Source organism: Canis lupus, chromosome 25 (genome assembly GCF_048164855.1).
Source record: "Canis lupus baileyi chromosome 25, mCanLup2.hap1, whole genome shotgun sequence".
Lineage (NCBI taxonomy): Eukaryota > Metazoa > Chordata > Mammalia > Carnivora > Canidae > Canis > Canis lupus.
The window spans coordinates 32,279,626-32,295,161 of record NC_132862.1 but is presented as its reverse complement, the minus strand read 5'-3'; the positions used below and the strand labels follow the sequence as shown (position 1 = coordinate 32,295,161).

The 15,536-nt window shown below is 37.8% G+C and overlaps 1 protein-coding gene and 1 long non-coding RNA gene across 7 annotated transcripts in view; one reads left to right on the top strand and one right to left on the bottom strand.

The window, feature by feature from the left end:
- The window catches only part of GUCY2C (guanylate cyclase 2C), a 73,050-nt gene that overhangs the window by 15,173 nt on the left and 42,341 nt on the right, over positions 1-15,536 (bottom strand). For both annotated transcript variants that reach the window (XM_072798940.1, XM_072798939.1), the window contains exons 14-20: positions 15,143-15,214; positions 14,578-14,682; positions 8,959-9,045; positions 7,549-7,681; positions 5,076-5,213; positions 4,246-4,334; positions 2,229-2,320 (exon numbers count right to left, since the gene is read on the bottom strand). In XM_072798940.1, the coding sequence (XP_072655041.1) occupies positions 2,229-2,320; positions 4,246-4,334; positions 5,076-5,213; positions 7,549-7,681; positions 8,959-9,045; positions 14,578-14,682; positions 15,143-15,214 (716 nt within the window). The remainder of the gene's footprint in view (positions 1-2,228; positions 2,321-4,245; positions 4,335-5,075; positions 5,214-7,548; positions 7,682-8,958; positions 9,046-14,577; positions 14,683-15,142; positions 15,215-15,536) is intronic.
- The window catches only part of LOC140617453 (uncharacterized), a 143,209-nt gene that overhangs the window by 90,907 nt on the left and 36,766 nt on the right, over positions 1-15,536 (top strand). Inside the window, exon 7 of one of the 5 annotated variants that reach the window (XR_012017682.1) lies at positions 4,276-4,493. The exons of the other annotated variants lie outside the window; for them this stretch is intronic. This is a non-coding gene — a long non-coding RNA (uncharacterized lncRNA). The remainder of the gene's footprint in view (positions 1-4,275; positions 4,494-15,536) is intronic. 5 annotated transcript variants of the gene reach the window in all.

Sequence of the window (15,536 nt, the reverse complement as noted above, 5' to 3'; positions counted from 1 at the left end):
AACTGATAGTCATCTAACAAAGAGGTGATGTCTTTTCTTTCTTGTTTGCTTATTCCTGTTTCCTGAAATTTTAATAATTTACAATAGAGGGAGAAACTTTTTTTTTTTTAAGGCTCTAGCAGTGATAAATGCAAGGAGAAGGGAAGGACGAAGAAAAGCAAAGCTGAGCCTCCTATTATCTCCTTAGAACAGAGAGCTGAGCTCCTAAAGCAAAAAACCTAATTCTGGATGATTTGTTAGGCCGAGGAGACTTAGACAAGATACCAGCTTTCTGCAACACTGAGAGGCAGGGCAAGCCTTGGTGCAGAACTTGGTCAGGGGTATACTGAGTGCCCGTAGGGTCGTTCAGGATCGAGATAATGATTATAATGTCTATGGTGCCATTGAAGGGGTTGAATAAATCCTACCATTTATTATTGCAACAGCAATTATAAATTACCACTTCCGAGCTCAAGAAGATGGCCTCTGTCATAATGCCCTGGGGTGGGGAGGGATGTTTGTTAAACATTCGATACATTTCTGAGTCCAACTGCAGACTGAAATAACTAGAAACCACTAAGCTTGGGATTATGAAACAGTGTTTTTTAACAAGTTCCCCAGGGGGTTCTTACTTGAAGACACTAGCATAGAATCTGGTTGGGTGAGGGAGCAGGTGTAAGGAATGAAGATAGATTATCTCCTTTTGTGATAAATTGATTCAATTAAAACAGTTTTCTCAACCTTGACTGCATATTTTAATCACCCGAGGAGCTACTAAAACTCCTGATGCCAGCCTGCACCCCAGAGCAATTACATCAGACTCTCTGGGGCAGGATTCTGGCACTGGTCTTTTCAACATCTCCCCCGCTGACCCCCAGGTGATCTCAGTGCAGGCAAGTTTGAGAACCACCCTATAAAAGGCTAAGTATCAGAGGCCCAGTTTATCTTCATGAGTTTACATTTTCATCTGTCACACATACAGTTTCATCTGATCTTAGTAAAAGGTCTGTGAAGGAATGAAAAATGGGCAAGAATTACATCGTTTATTATTTTCTGCTCCTTTCACACAAATGACAGATTAGATGTACCAATCAATGACCACACTTTCGTGATTTCACTTGACCTCATCTCAGCCCTGGGCTTTTAGGCTCATTAAGTATCTGAATCTTTGACTTAATGAGAACTATGGAAAATTAGAGCCGGAAGGAATTGCAGAAATCATCCCATTTAAATCCAGTTTTACTAAAAAGAAAATTGACATCCAGTTAGGGTAAGCATTTTGCCCAATGTCCCACAGCAAGCTATTGCTAGATCTTGGTTTTGAAATTGGATCTCTTAACTCTTAGTTCACGGTTATTTTTCTTACTGCACTGTATGTAACTGAAACATGGAAAATATACAGTTTCAACCTTACTGGGTAATTGTGTGCTTTTTTGTTTTGCTTGTTTTGCTTTTTTTTTATGTGTGTGTGTGTGTGTGTGTGTGTGTGGCTTTTTTTGGACACTGAATTATAATCTGATTCATGGCACAAGTCTTAAGTATCTAGGGCCAAAGTTGCTAAATTTAAGATTTTAAAAACTTCTTGATTGTAAGAATTATCCAGTAGCTTTGCAGATTCATAGGACTCATGCTAGACTTCTAAATCCTAGTTATCTGCAGAAGGGTCAGGGAACTATATATATATATATATATATATATATATATATATATATATATAGTTCATATATATATATAGTTTTATATATATTTTATATATAAATATATATAATCTTTATATATATATATATATAAAGATTTTATTTATGAGAGAGCGAGCGCATGAGTGTACAAGTGTGGGAAGAGGCAGAGGGGGAAGGAGAACAGACTCCCCATTGAGCAGGGAGCCAGATGGGGAAGTGGGGTTCTATCCCAAAACCTGGGATCATGACCTGAGGTTGAAGGCTGGCACTTAACCGACTGAGTGACTCAGTTGTCCCAGGGAACTATATTTTCAACAGACATATTTATGATAAATCAGAATTTATTTTTTAATCAGGCAAGTGTTGTCTTTGAGTATTTAAGTTTTCAAGTGATTATTCCCTGAGAAAATAATCTGTTGGGCTCTATCTCCTTGTAATTTTTTCGAGACAGATGTTGCAGTCTGGGAGTTTTTCATTAGAACAGGCATTCCATTCTGAAGTACCATTGAATTTCAAATATTATTAGAAAAATCTGTAATTAGTGAGGAAAAGTAAAAGTTTCAGCAATACCCAAATATCTTGGCCAGTGTAGACTCAATTTTCTTGAAATCTGGTCTCTTCTCCGGATCTTCCTCCCAGCAGTTTTTTACGAGTAGATAGACCTGAAAGAAAGAAGGGGTGGATTAGCGAAAGGGGCAGTATCCAATCTTACTGTCTTCCCTCCATGGGAATAGTTGAGGCAGGGAATATTTTTTTTAATAAAATAATTTTTATTGGTGTTCAATTTACCAACATACAGAATAACACCCAGTGCTCATCCCGTCAAGTGTCCCCCTCAGTGCCCGTCACCCACTCACCCCCACCCCCCGCCCTCCTCCCCTTCCACCACCCCTTGTTCGTTTCCCAGAGTTAGGAGTCTTTATGTTCTGTCTCCCTTTCTGATATTTCCCACACATTTCTTCTCCCTTCCCCTATATTCCCTTTCACTATTATTTATATTCGAGGCAGGGAATATTTTGAAAACAACTCAACTCCGACAATGAGGATGAGATTGCTGGGTTCCCCCTCAGTCTGTCTCTGCCCTGCCACCTGCACCACCTTGCCACATCCTTTTAACAGAATGAATGGAAGGAAGCATTTCCCTCCTGAGAGGACACGTGACAAAACTATAGATCTTCTTTCAGTAAGAACTACAAAATGCATGTTGTCCCACTAGAGTGCTCTAGTTCAGGTGTTAAACAGACACATGTCCTAAATTAGTGAAAAATGTGACAGTGTTTTGGACAAGACTGGCTTGCTAAGAGAGACAAAATGCTTTATGGAAGTTTGCAGGGTTTCTGTTGCAGAGGACAATAAATCATTGGGGTCAGTGGGTATGAGACAGTAACTCTAAGGGGAGACTCTCCCACAAGGATTTCCAACCACCGCTACCAGTGGAATCACCTGAGGAGGTTTCCGGTTTCTTATGCCCAGTCCCCTCCCCAGGAGATTCTGATTTCCAATAGTCCCTTCTTGTCTGAGTCAACCACGGTTCAGAATCAGACGATCCTCTTTCTGACCTACAAGGGTCAATAGTAACCTAACAACACCCCACAATGCGTGGGGTGTCATTCACTTAGCTTTGTTTCACCACAGGGGCATTTTATCCTCTCATGTCAACACAAGAAGGGTGAAGACAGTATTAAAGGATATTTTTGAGAGACAGAGAGACCACAATCACATGCCTTCTATTACAGTATATTGTTACAATTGTTCTAATTTATTATTAGTTATTGTTGTCAGTCTCTTGCTGTGCCTAATTTATAAATTAAACTTTATCATAGGTATGTAATTACAGGAAAGAAAATCTAGTATATATAGGGCTCTGTATAATCCATGGTGTCAGGCATCCACTGGGGGTCTTGGAATGTGTCCTATACATTTCTGTATTGTTTCTAGATGCTGACACATTCATTTTTAAATCAGTAGATACTATTTATAAGCCTAATAAATGTATCACATGGACACCTTGATCTTTTAGGACCTAAATATTGAGAATGTGATATATACTTCAGGAGCCAGCACTTTCTTATGTTGGGTGAGGTGGAAAAGGACACAGGGAGTGTGGCAGGCTGATAATGGCACCCAAAGAAAATGTCCACGTTCTGGCGTCTGGAGCCTATGAATGTTACCTTATTTGGACTAATGGTTTTTTGCAGATGTGAAAAAGTAAAGGACCTTAAAATAGAAACATTATTGTGGAGTATCTTGGTAGTCCCAACACAGTCACATGAATCCTTATACAGTGGGGAGGTGGAGTGGGATTAGACCGAAGAGGAAACAAGAACGTAAGCATGAAGGCAGAGATGGAGGTAGAGTGTTGTAGTCACAAGCCAAGGAATGTCAGTAGCCACCAGAAGCCCCTGGAAGAAGCAAGGAATGGATTCTCCCTTAGAGCTTCTGGAGGAATTGTGACCGTGCTGACAACTTATTTCAGATTTCTGGCCTCCAGAACTGTAAGGCAATAAATTTCTGTTGTTTTAAATCCACCAAATTGCTGGTAATTTGTTACAGCAACACAGAAACTCATGTAGGGAGATGCACTCACTTCCAGTTCTTTTTCCTCTGCCGTTTCTAGGAATAGATCTGGGCGGAAGGGTTTTACTCCGTTCGCATTCTCCACTCTGAATATCTTCTCTGATGGAATGAGAATAATTCAAATTACAAGAAAGGATGCAGCAGGAAGATATTTCAGTGGCAGCCAGGCCCTGAATTGGTTCACCCTCCCTGGATGGGCGCCCAGTGAAAATGTTGCAGAGCCGAGGCCAGCACTCAACAGGATGAATGTGCCACTAGGTGAAGGGGTCTTATACCCACTTACACCTGGGAGGTTAGCTTAAGTTAAGGTTACTGAGCCTTTAAAACGTAACTCGGATACCACGACCTTTGGTATGCTTCCTTGAAGACCCTAGCCCACACTCCCTACATCCCTTAGACACCCACCCTCAACTCCAGAGAGCTGAGACCTGGGACATAATAATTGCTCAGTAAGCAAGGATTGGATGAATGGAAGGAAGCATTTCCCCCCCCTTAGAGGACATGTGACAAAAACTACAGATCTTCTCTCAGTAAGAACTACAACATAAATGTCCCACTACAGTGCTGGTCTAGTTCAAGTGTTAAACAGACACACACCTTATATTAGAATCAGAAGGGAAGGGGAGGTGTATTGTAAGGGAAGAATCTTTAACTGACAATAATGCTGCCAGTGACAATACCTGGCATGTTATGTTTTCAGAGCATTATACCATTGATACTGTCAACCCCTCCAATATCCCTGTGGCACGTGCAGTGCAGACATGCCAATACTTTTGCTGACAAGGGGACTGAGCTGGGATCACAGAGATGAGAGGGTGGATGAATGAGTCCAACTCTTACCATTCTGGTCCCGACAGCTCAATGTGTAGAAGGTTTCTCTCCGCAGGATGATCTCCTGGGCAATGATCCCGTAGCTGTAAACATCTCCTTTCTGGGAGATGTTGGCTTGGCGGAGGTGCTCTGGGGCTGTCCACAGGTCTGCGCATTCAGCATTGGGATTGCAAAGTCGAGGGAGATGAGTGGCCCATAGGTCTCCAACCTGCTTTTGTTCTTTAAGGCTCTATACCATGCACCCTGAATATGAGTGGCCTTGAATTTGTATGTCCCAAGCTTTTGAGGAGTTTATGCGAATGCTGGTGACAGGGGGAGAATACACACTTGCTTTTTAAGCTGACTATGTAATGCCAGGATTTGGGTGAGGTCACTTGGCAACATCTTCCCTAAAACTTTCATAGTGCTGAAAACCCTCGAGCCTACCTAGAATAGCACCTGGTGTATGGAAAGTGCTCAGGAAATATTTGTAGAATGAGTGTAGTAGAATAAAAAAGGCTGAGGGTTTAATAGCTTTGGGGACATATTGCATAAATCTACAAAAATTTTCATAAATAAAAAATGTATGGATTACATACAAATTTTATATATCAATATATTAAAATATAAGTATATTTTATTACATATTTTATGTATTATGTATACATTTATATTTTTTATTATAAAATACAGGTATGTATTTTATGCGATGTAAAATATATTACATTTAATGTATATGTATATATGTTTAAACACATTTAAATAGAGTCAATCACTGATATTTTGCAGGTGGAACATACTGGCATCCTCTAAATCTGCTATTGCTCACAGATGTGTTTTCTTGGGTTCCTACACTATTCTTTAAAAAGTAATGCATACAATTTGCTCACAGTTTTGCTCTGTGCCTGCTACTCACTAATGCTTTCTGTGTAGTCCACTTCACACAAAGTGAAGTGCTCCTGTGCTCTGTTTGGTTTGTACAGGCACTTGGGTTTTGAACCCTATCATGTATCTTATTTAGTAGCCATAAGGGCATACAAATAATTTTCCTTCATCTCATGTAAATTTTCTTTTTTTTTCATGTAAATTTTCTAGTGTCACCTAGCTCCTTCTAAACTTTCTGAGATTTCTGTCTTTAGCAGTTTCAATGAAAAAAAAAATCTATAGATTCATGTTGTGAGATACAGCAGTATGCTTGTGCTGAGGCACGTTTTCCTTGTTTGGTTTGCCATCTAAATGTTCATTACCTTTTTGAATTCATGTCTTAGTAATTTATGTGACTTGTGATTCATATATGATTGATCCTAATGGTTTGGGGTAGTAGAAAAGGTAAGTAGATCTATGCATGCTAAAATTTTGGGTAACCAGCAGCACAGATGGGTATATATAACTGAGTCATGTTCAAGAGGATAGCATTTGATTGGCAATTCATCTAATTTTGTGTCGTGGTGAATCATCTAATGAAAGATATTTGTTTCATCACATGAGGAACTATGCTTGACATGTAGCAGATACTCATCAAGCACTTATTGGATTGAGTCCAAAGTCATTTTATGCTTGATGTGACTGAAGAAGTAGGGGCAGAATTATCATGTGTCTTTTATTTATTTGTTTTATTTAAATTCATTTTTACTTATTTAAGTGGGCTCCATGCCCATTGTGGAGCCCAACACGGAGCTGAAACTGCCCCCCCTGAGATCAAGACCTGAGCTAAAATCAAGAGTTGGATGCTGAACCAAACCGATCCACCCAGGCGCCCCATGATTTTTCTTTTACTACGGGAAAACTGAAGGATTACAAAGTAGAATTAGAAATGGAACTTAGTTTTGGATCTAGATGGTATTTTGAGGCATTATATATGAGTGCTAGATTTCTGAGGCTCTTTGACCCTCAGTTATAATGAAAAATGGATAAACATTCAACCTGAAAAGCCCTTTATACATTGCAAATCACTCTTCTTTGTGTTACTTTTTCATTCTTATCACTACCCAGAATATATTTTACTAATAAGAGGGTTTTTTCCTCTTATCTTTATAATTTCTTATTATCACAGATAAATGAATGAGAGTTTGGAAATAGGTCTTCTGCCTTGTATCCTATCTTTCTAGGCAAATCTCTTAGCCTCTCAGAGCCTCAGTTCTGTCTTCTATAAAGGAAGAGGGTTGAAGCAGATGATTTATAAGGTCTCGTATGACTCTAACCTTGTCTTTTTTACCCAGTTCTGCTTCCACAGCCAGAAAGTTCTTCACAATTTCCTCACTGATATAAAAAAAAATACACAGATGATAGAAAGCCACAGAGGAGGTTTGTTCCCTTCAAGAAGTATTTGTTGAAAACTGACAAGGGTGAAGTGCTGGCGAATGAGCCAGCTGTTTCCTCTGGTGGCTCCTGGTGTTTATTTTCTGATCAGCATCACCACTCCCTGACTACTTTTCATGGGCTAGTAAGAATTTTTCTTTTTTTAAAAGTGGGAAACCACAAAAAATTTCATTTAATTACAGACCTTTTTTTGGAGGCAAAATGGAATTGCAGCCAAAGTCAGTGATCTTCACCACCATCCTACTGTCCACCACACAGTTGGTGGATTTCAGGCGGCCATGAACTTCCGTCTTACTGGAGTGTAGGTATGACATGCCCTGTAATTTTTTCCGATGACAGGGAAACAAAGAGATATGATACTCTTCAGCTGCTTGATTGTTTTTAAGAAAGAAATGACATTTTGAAACCATTTCAGCATGCAGATAGAATCAATCACACTATCAGGCTTTAAATTTAATTCCATTAATTTTACTTTAAAAATATTGTGAATGCCCTAAAATAATATTTGCCTTGACATTGCATCTTAAAAGGTAATTAATTATCTTAAATAATTATATCTAATATGAAACAAAGTGTGATCCTAATTTAAGTGTTTCTGCTGACCACTTATTCCATCTGTGATCTTGGGTATATCTCTGGTCTTCGGTCTCACTTAAAAAATATGAACAATACAGCCTTGCTTTTCTGAAAGGAGGAGCTAGGCTTGTTATTTCCTAAAATATAATTGGTCTTGTTCTCTTTTGAAAGAGAATGTTTCCTTCAGTTATGAAAAGGGAAGCCCCCACCCCCAGGCCTCCACACCCCGCCACCAGTTTTTGGGCTGCTATGCTTCCCTCTGATGGCCAGAGGTGTCATTGCAGAAATTGGTTTTCAGCCCGGATCAGAGCAGTAAAAAGTGGCAAAGAAGGTAGGTATCCTGTAATATTTTTTATTTTTACTTTTTATTTTTTTTCTTTACCTGCCCAGAACAGCAAGGTTTTTTTTTTGAGTCTGGATTTTATTTTATTTATTTTTTTGTATATTTTTTATTGGAGTTCGATTTGCCAACATATAGTATAATCCCGTAATTTTTATAAAACCGATTCTAATCCTAGATGACTTTCAGGTGATTTGAGACTGTATCAAACAGCTCAATCTTGGAACTGACTTTTCTTCATTATTGAATGAGGTCCTGGTCACTGGTATCCACTTCCTTTTCATATCCTATCTGGGAATATACATGTTCAAATTCATTATTGCCTCGCGCCAGAGGGTTGCCTGCCCTATCTTTTCTTGTAAAAAGTTGAAGATGGTTGTCTTGCCTGCAGTTAATATGATTTTGCTTTCCAGCAAGTCTACAAAAATGTGTGCCCCATACTCAGCATAGAGAAAATATAATAATGAAGTTTGTATATCGAACATTTATTTGTACCAAGCATCATATGAAGCACATGCATTATTTACAAAATCCTCACAACAACCCTCTGAACAGGCACTATTTTTATTATCATTTTACAGATGAAGAAACCAATGCTCAGAGAAGTTGAAAGCCTGCTAGATCTGTTTTCCAATGTTTAATTTTCATAAATGCCTTTTGTGTTTGCAGGTCTCTTACCTTAGCAATGTCATACAAGACCGAGATCTTAAACTCCCAATCCATGAATGTACCATCAGGGTAGGAAATGGTGTCATTTAAAACTTCCTGAACAGTAGAAAAAGAAAAGGAAGAAGTTGTTGCGAGGAGGGATACTATGGAGAGATGATTACAGGCCAATAGTGATCTAATGACAGGTCCTAGGGCTCAGAAACAAAATGACACTCTGTTGTCCTGGTTTTCCTGAACATGCATTTCTTTTCTTCCTATGAAATATCAGGGGGCTCTCACTGCAAAAAAATGCGCAGGAGATGCCCATAGTACCTCAAATCCTGGTTCTTCCACCAGCCAGGGGTAAAGGAATGAGCAGACACCTGCCTGGAGCATGAGCTGTCAGCCTGATTCACAGGTGGCTGGGCTGCAGATTCCAGTTCATTGAAATTACACTAGTGTGGGAAGTGCCTGTGTAGCTCAGTCAGTTAACTGCCTTCAGCTCAGGTCATGATTCCAGGGTCCTGGGATCAAGCCTGCATTGGGCTCCCTGCTTAGCAGGGAGTCTGCTTCTCCCTCTGTTCCTCCTTCTCCTTTTTCTCCTTCTTTCTCTCTCTTTCTCATAAATAAAATCTTAGAAAAACAAAAGAAATTACACTTGTGTGTTTAAACCAAAATTTGCTATTGGGGAATCCCTTCCTTAGGTTTACGTTTTATGATCAGTTGCATCCATTGACTTACAGCCCTGTTTGCTTTACGTTTACCAAGTCCTCTGTCCAAAAGAGCAAGTTCTTATATTTTGTATGAATTGTATCACCTAGAATTTTGAATTCACCATTTTAATATGATGATGGTTTTATCAAGATACAGGGTTTTAGCTAAGCTAATAATTATTCTTTTTTTTTAAAGATTTTATTTATTTATTCATGAGAGATACACACAGAGAGAGAGAGAGAGAGAGAGAAAGAGAGAGAGGCAGAGACACAGGCAGAGGGAGAAGCAGGCTCCATGCAAGGAGCCTGATGTGGGACTCGATTCCGGGTCTCCAGAATCATGCCCTGGGCTGAAGGCGGTGCTAAACTGCTGAGCCACCCAGGCTGCCCTGAGCCACCTGGGCTGCCCGTTAATTATTATTCTTCATAGTAAAACTGTAACAACCTAACAATAGTTTCCTGTTTTGGGAAAAAGCCCCATTTGACCTTTGGTTTTAACTCAGGCTCTGCAATCATGATTTCCAAAGAAGGATCCAAAGTCACCAATCATTTCACATAAGGCTCGCTTGGCTGTGGGTACCAGGCCAGGTTAAGAGAGGGAAATTATGAACAGACGGACTCTAAAGTAATTCTTTCCCTTAGCACCTGGCATGTTTTATATTTTTATTTATTATCTCTTCTTCCTATAAAAATGTAAACCGTGATAGTTTTTGTCATTATCTGCAATATCTAGAACACTGTCTGGCATATATAGATGGCTCATAAATATTTGTTGCATAAATGAATCAATTGTTCCTAATAAGGTTAGCCAACATTTTTGTATATTTATAAGATGAGAAGCATACTGTTTTTATTTGGGGAAAAATTTGTTCATTTGTTTCCTTACAAAAGTAGGTTCCAATGGGATTTACCATGGATTGGAGCCTAAAGGGATTATGTCAGGGAGAGCGCTATAAAGTTTGCACTGGCACAGCCTTTGCTTTGCGATTCAAGACACAAAGGAGTGGTTTGCTTCCAACATGGGTAAGCAATGCCAGAAAGGGGCCCAGGACCACTCTGATAATAGAGGTTTCCTACCTTAGGGCAGAGAGCCAAAACACTATCTACATTGAGCATTTTAGGGATTAAAAAGCCATGTGAAACCCTTAGAGTAGGCCCTGTTAATTGGTATTCTAAAATTTCATGTCACTGAAATCAAATTAATCAGATTTGGTCTAGCTCTCATATGAAAAACATTTCTATAGATGGTCCCTGCCTGACTTATGATGGTCCAGCTTATAAGTTTTTTTACTTTACAATGGCATGAAAGTGAAAGTGATATGTATTTGGTAGAGATAATATTTCGAATTTTGAATCTGGATCTTTTCCCGGGCTGGCAGTTCATGATGCTAGGCAGTGAGCCTCAGCCCCCAGTCAGGCACTCGTTCACAAGGGCAAACAACCAGTACACTTACAACCATCCTGTTTTTTGTTTCTCAGTACAGTGTCAGTATATTATACGAGATATTCAACCCTTTGTTATAAATAGGCTTTGTGTTAGAAGATTTTCCCAATTGTAGTCTAACGTAAATGTTCTGAGTATATTTAACATGGGCCAGGCTAAGCTGGGCTGTTTGGTAGGTTAGATGTACTAAATGCACTTTTGACTTAAGATATTTTCAACTTATGATGGCTTTATGGGGATGTAACTCATTGTAGATCAAAGAAGCTCTGTAATTTTGAGAGGCCCCAAATTGTTATTAGGAAACTGTATTTATTTTATATAAGCATCAATTTAAATGATACTTTTCAACACCAATTAAAATGATCATATGAATTTTCTATGACTTTTTGATATGATGCATTATAGTAATATTTTTTCCTTTCACAGAATTAACCATATCTGATTATATTATGCCTTTTATATACAACTGGCTTAGAGCTACTAGTATTTTATTTATAATTTTTTCATCTAATTTTATAAATGTGGTTAGTCTTTAATTATATTTCAGTCTCAACTTTATGCTAGCCTTGTTGAATATTAAATTAATTTAGAAGATGCTCATTTTTCATTTAACATTCGAATAGTATTTATGTAGATAATGAGAATTATTTTTTGAAGTTTTAAAGAATTAAACTGAATCTGCCATTCTCTATAATGGAAATTATAATTTCTTGCATTATTATTGTCCTATTTAAGTTTTTACTTTTTGAGTCAAATTTTCATGACTATATTGGTTCTGAAATTTTTCCTTTTAATATTTTATAATTTAATAATCATAAAATATTCTTTCACAACTGAAAATACATTTTTCAGAGCTTTCTTTTTTATTCCCACTTCTGTGTATTTTTGTTTTAAAAATTTTAATTAGAAGTATGAGAGGTTTTTATGATTTTTTTTTCCTTCCAAGTTTTTATTTAAATTCCAGCTAGTTAACATACAGTATAATGTTAGTTTCAGGCGTGGAATTTACTGATTCAACATTTACATACAATACCCAGTGTTCATCAAAACATGTACCCTCCGTAATCCCCATTACCCGTTTAACCCATCCCCTACCCACCTCCCATTTGATAACCATCAGTTGGTTCTCTACAGTTCAGAGTCTGTTTCCTGGTTTTCCTCTCTTTTTTTTTGTCCCTTCCACGTTCATTTGTTTTGTTTTTTAAATTCCACATATGATTGAAATCATGGTATTTGTCTTTCTCTGACTGACTTATTTCACTTAGCATAATAATATGTAGTTCCATCTATGTCATTGCAAATGACAGATTTCATTCTTTTTAATGGTTGAGTAATATTCCAGTGTGTGTGTGTGTGTGTGTGTGTGTGTGCATGTGTGTACCAAACCTTTTTTATCCATTCATCTGTCAATGGACATTTGGGCTCTTTCCATAATTTGGCTATTGTTAGTAATGCTGCTATAAACATCAGGGTGCATATATCTCTTCAAATTAGTATTTTTGTATCCTTTGGGTAAATACCTAGTACTGCAATCGATGGATCATAGGGTAGTTTTATTTTTAACTTTTTGAGGAACTTTCATACTGTTTTCCAGAGTGGCTGCCTCAGTTTGCATTCCCACCAATAGTGTAAGAGGATTCCCCTTTCCCTGTATCCTTGCCAGCCCCTGTTGTTTTTTCTGTCGTTCATTTTAACCATTCTGACTGGTGTGAGGTGATAGCTCATTGTAGGTTTTTAAAAAAGATTTTATTTATTTATTCATGAGAGACATGAGAGAGTCAGAGACATAGGCAGAGGGAGAAATCAGCTCCCTGAAGAGAGCCTGATGGGGGACTCGACCTCAGGATCCTGGGATCACAACCCAAGCCCAAGGCAGATGCTCAACCACTGAGCCACCCAGTTTTTAACCCATTTTTTAGCTGGATTATTTGCTTTTGGGTGTTGAGGTTTCTACGTTCTTTATAGATTTTGGATACTAGCCCTTTATCTGATATGTCATTTGCAAATATCTTCTCCTATTCTGTAGGTTGCCTTTCAGTTTTGCTCCTTGTTTCCTTCACTGTGCTGAAACTTTTTATTTTGATGAAGTCCCAATAGTTTACTTTTGTTTTTGTTTCCCTTGCCCCTGGAGATGTGTCTATTAAGAATTTGTTGGGGCCAATGTCAAAGCTTTTATGTTTTATATTAAAAAAGCCTCATGAATGCATTTTAAAATCCTATCTTTTTAATAATAATTAAACTTTATAAGTTTCCTTTCCTTCGGCCATAGTTATTCTTCTAAATTTTGCATTGAATACTTAGATTATTTTTTAATTGAAAATAACATTTAGGGCTATTATTTTTTTCCTTGAGGATAGATTTGAGTGTATGCTATATATTTTGAAAGCTACTATTCTTTTTTTTAAATTGAAACTTATTTAAAAAAATTCTAAGAAGTTAATTTAAATTTTTTATTATTTTAAAATTTTATTGTATTATGAATATTTGGACTTCTTTGAAGTTGCTGCTGCCCCCAATCTTAGTACTTTGGCTTTGTTAGAGGAAGGGCATTGAGGTTATTTTTAAGGAAATTAAGGAACTAGGTCCTAAAGTAGCCCAAAGGCAGGACCATACATTCATTTTTCTTGGATCCAGTTGTAAATTATATCTGTTGTTCCAATATAATTGTTATAGTATCCCTTTCCTTCTCAAAGTATCCTGATAAATTATATGGTCACTCTACCCAAAGGTATGTAAAAGGTGAAAAGCTCTCAAAACATATGCCCAGAAAGTGCTCAAGGTGAGGTGCAAATATTTCAATGCTGTTCAATGCAAGTATCCTGGATTCCTTCCTGCTCCTGCTCATTTCCCCCATTCTAGTCCTGTTTCTGCTTGAAACAGACTTTCTTTCTTGTATGTGAATGGTTCTTATATATACCTGCCCTTCTGAACTACCCAGTGATTTGATATTCCTAGCTTAAAGCTTTGTTCTTTCCAAGAACTTGGCTCAGCACTGTCTTACTTTCTCTTTCTGCTTCGAACTTGCTCAACCAAAATGCCTGACCGCATCTGGCAACTCTTCGGCCATCCTCAATTTCTCCCAAAAGAGAAAAGGGTAGGAATTTAAAATGTAGCAGAACCAGGACTCATGGACAACTCTCTAATGCTTATTTGGTGCTATCATAATGACGATTATTCTCTTAATACTAAAGTAAGTATGCAAATAAAATGAAATGAAATTAGAGGTAATCACTCACTTTTCCACTTCTGTTCTCTGGTTTTTCAATTCTGTACTTTGACTTCCTGACTGTTTTTGGCTTTTTTTTTTTCTTTTTGTAGAGATGTAATAAGACTGACAAAATCTAAGTGATCTAGTTGGTAAGCATATGGATCCACAAATTTTTCCGGATAATTCTCTGATCTTTTACTGGATAAACACTTAAAATTTCTACTAAGTATTTTTTTCCCATACGGTGGCCAGTTAGGACATTGGAAATGATCATGTTTCCTTACCCGGAGGGATCCTCTCTCGCAGTATTCGATCACCCCAAAGATCATGGTATCAAGCTTCACTGTGCCGTAGAACTTGGTTAAGTTGTAATAGTCAATCTGAAGCAACTAAGAAAACATGTTTATTTATAAAGCAAGTCAGGCAGAAAGAAGTGCCACAGTAAAAATTAATACGCTCATAAAACATGTCATGCTTTAGGTCTTGGGGAAGATGTATTGTTCTTGATACATTGAAATGTCAGTACATTTCTTACTGACATTACATCTTCCTTGACAGTTTTTCTTTTATCAGCAAGGAGACTGGAAAATGAACCTTTGACTGCACTCAAATAATATCAGGGTCATTTTCAAGGATATGCTAAGAGATTTCTGATTTGTTCTAACATCACTCTTCAACCCCCGTTTGTAGAATTCTCAACAAACAGAAGTATAGTCACCCACTTCTTGGTCTGAGGGCTTTTTTTGTCTCCATCCCCAATAAAATATGGCTCCACTGGGGACTTCAGTGCTGAGGGAAAATGGAGTGAAGCTATTTCTCATGTAAGGATTTCAAGTAAGAGACACATACCTTGTTCAATTCTATCTTCTGTTTCTCGGTGAAATTCCCATCATTGTGCTTGAGATCCTTTAGAATCACTCGCTGCAAAGATCATTTGAATTAAGGAGAGAATGCTGTAGCATGACCACTTATATGCATATTATAAATTATTTAATTTGTTGTGTGTCTATCTTCCTTGTATACTGTAAAGTTCTCAAGAAGAGTGAAACTATTTTATTTTTATTGGTATTTATACCCTGGGTACCTAGTGCCTGGCATAGGCTCAGGTTTGAATGTTTCTTGAAAAATGACTAAATGAAAAGGGAAGGCCCAGGGAGGAAAGAAGATACAAAACCCCCATACGGGATTGTCGTATTCCCACTGCAGTGAGCCACAATATAATACTTGGGTAGTTTGGACTGTT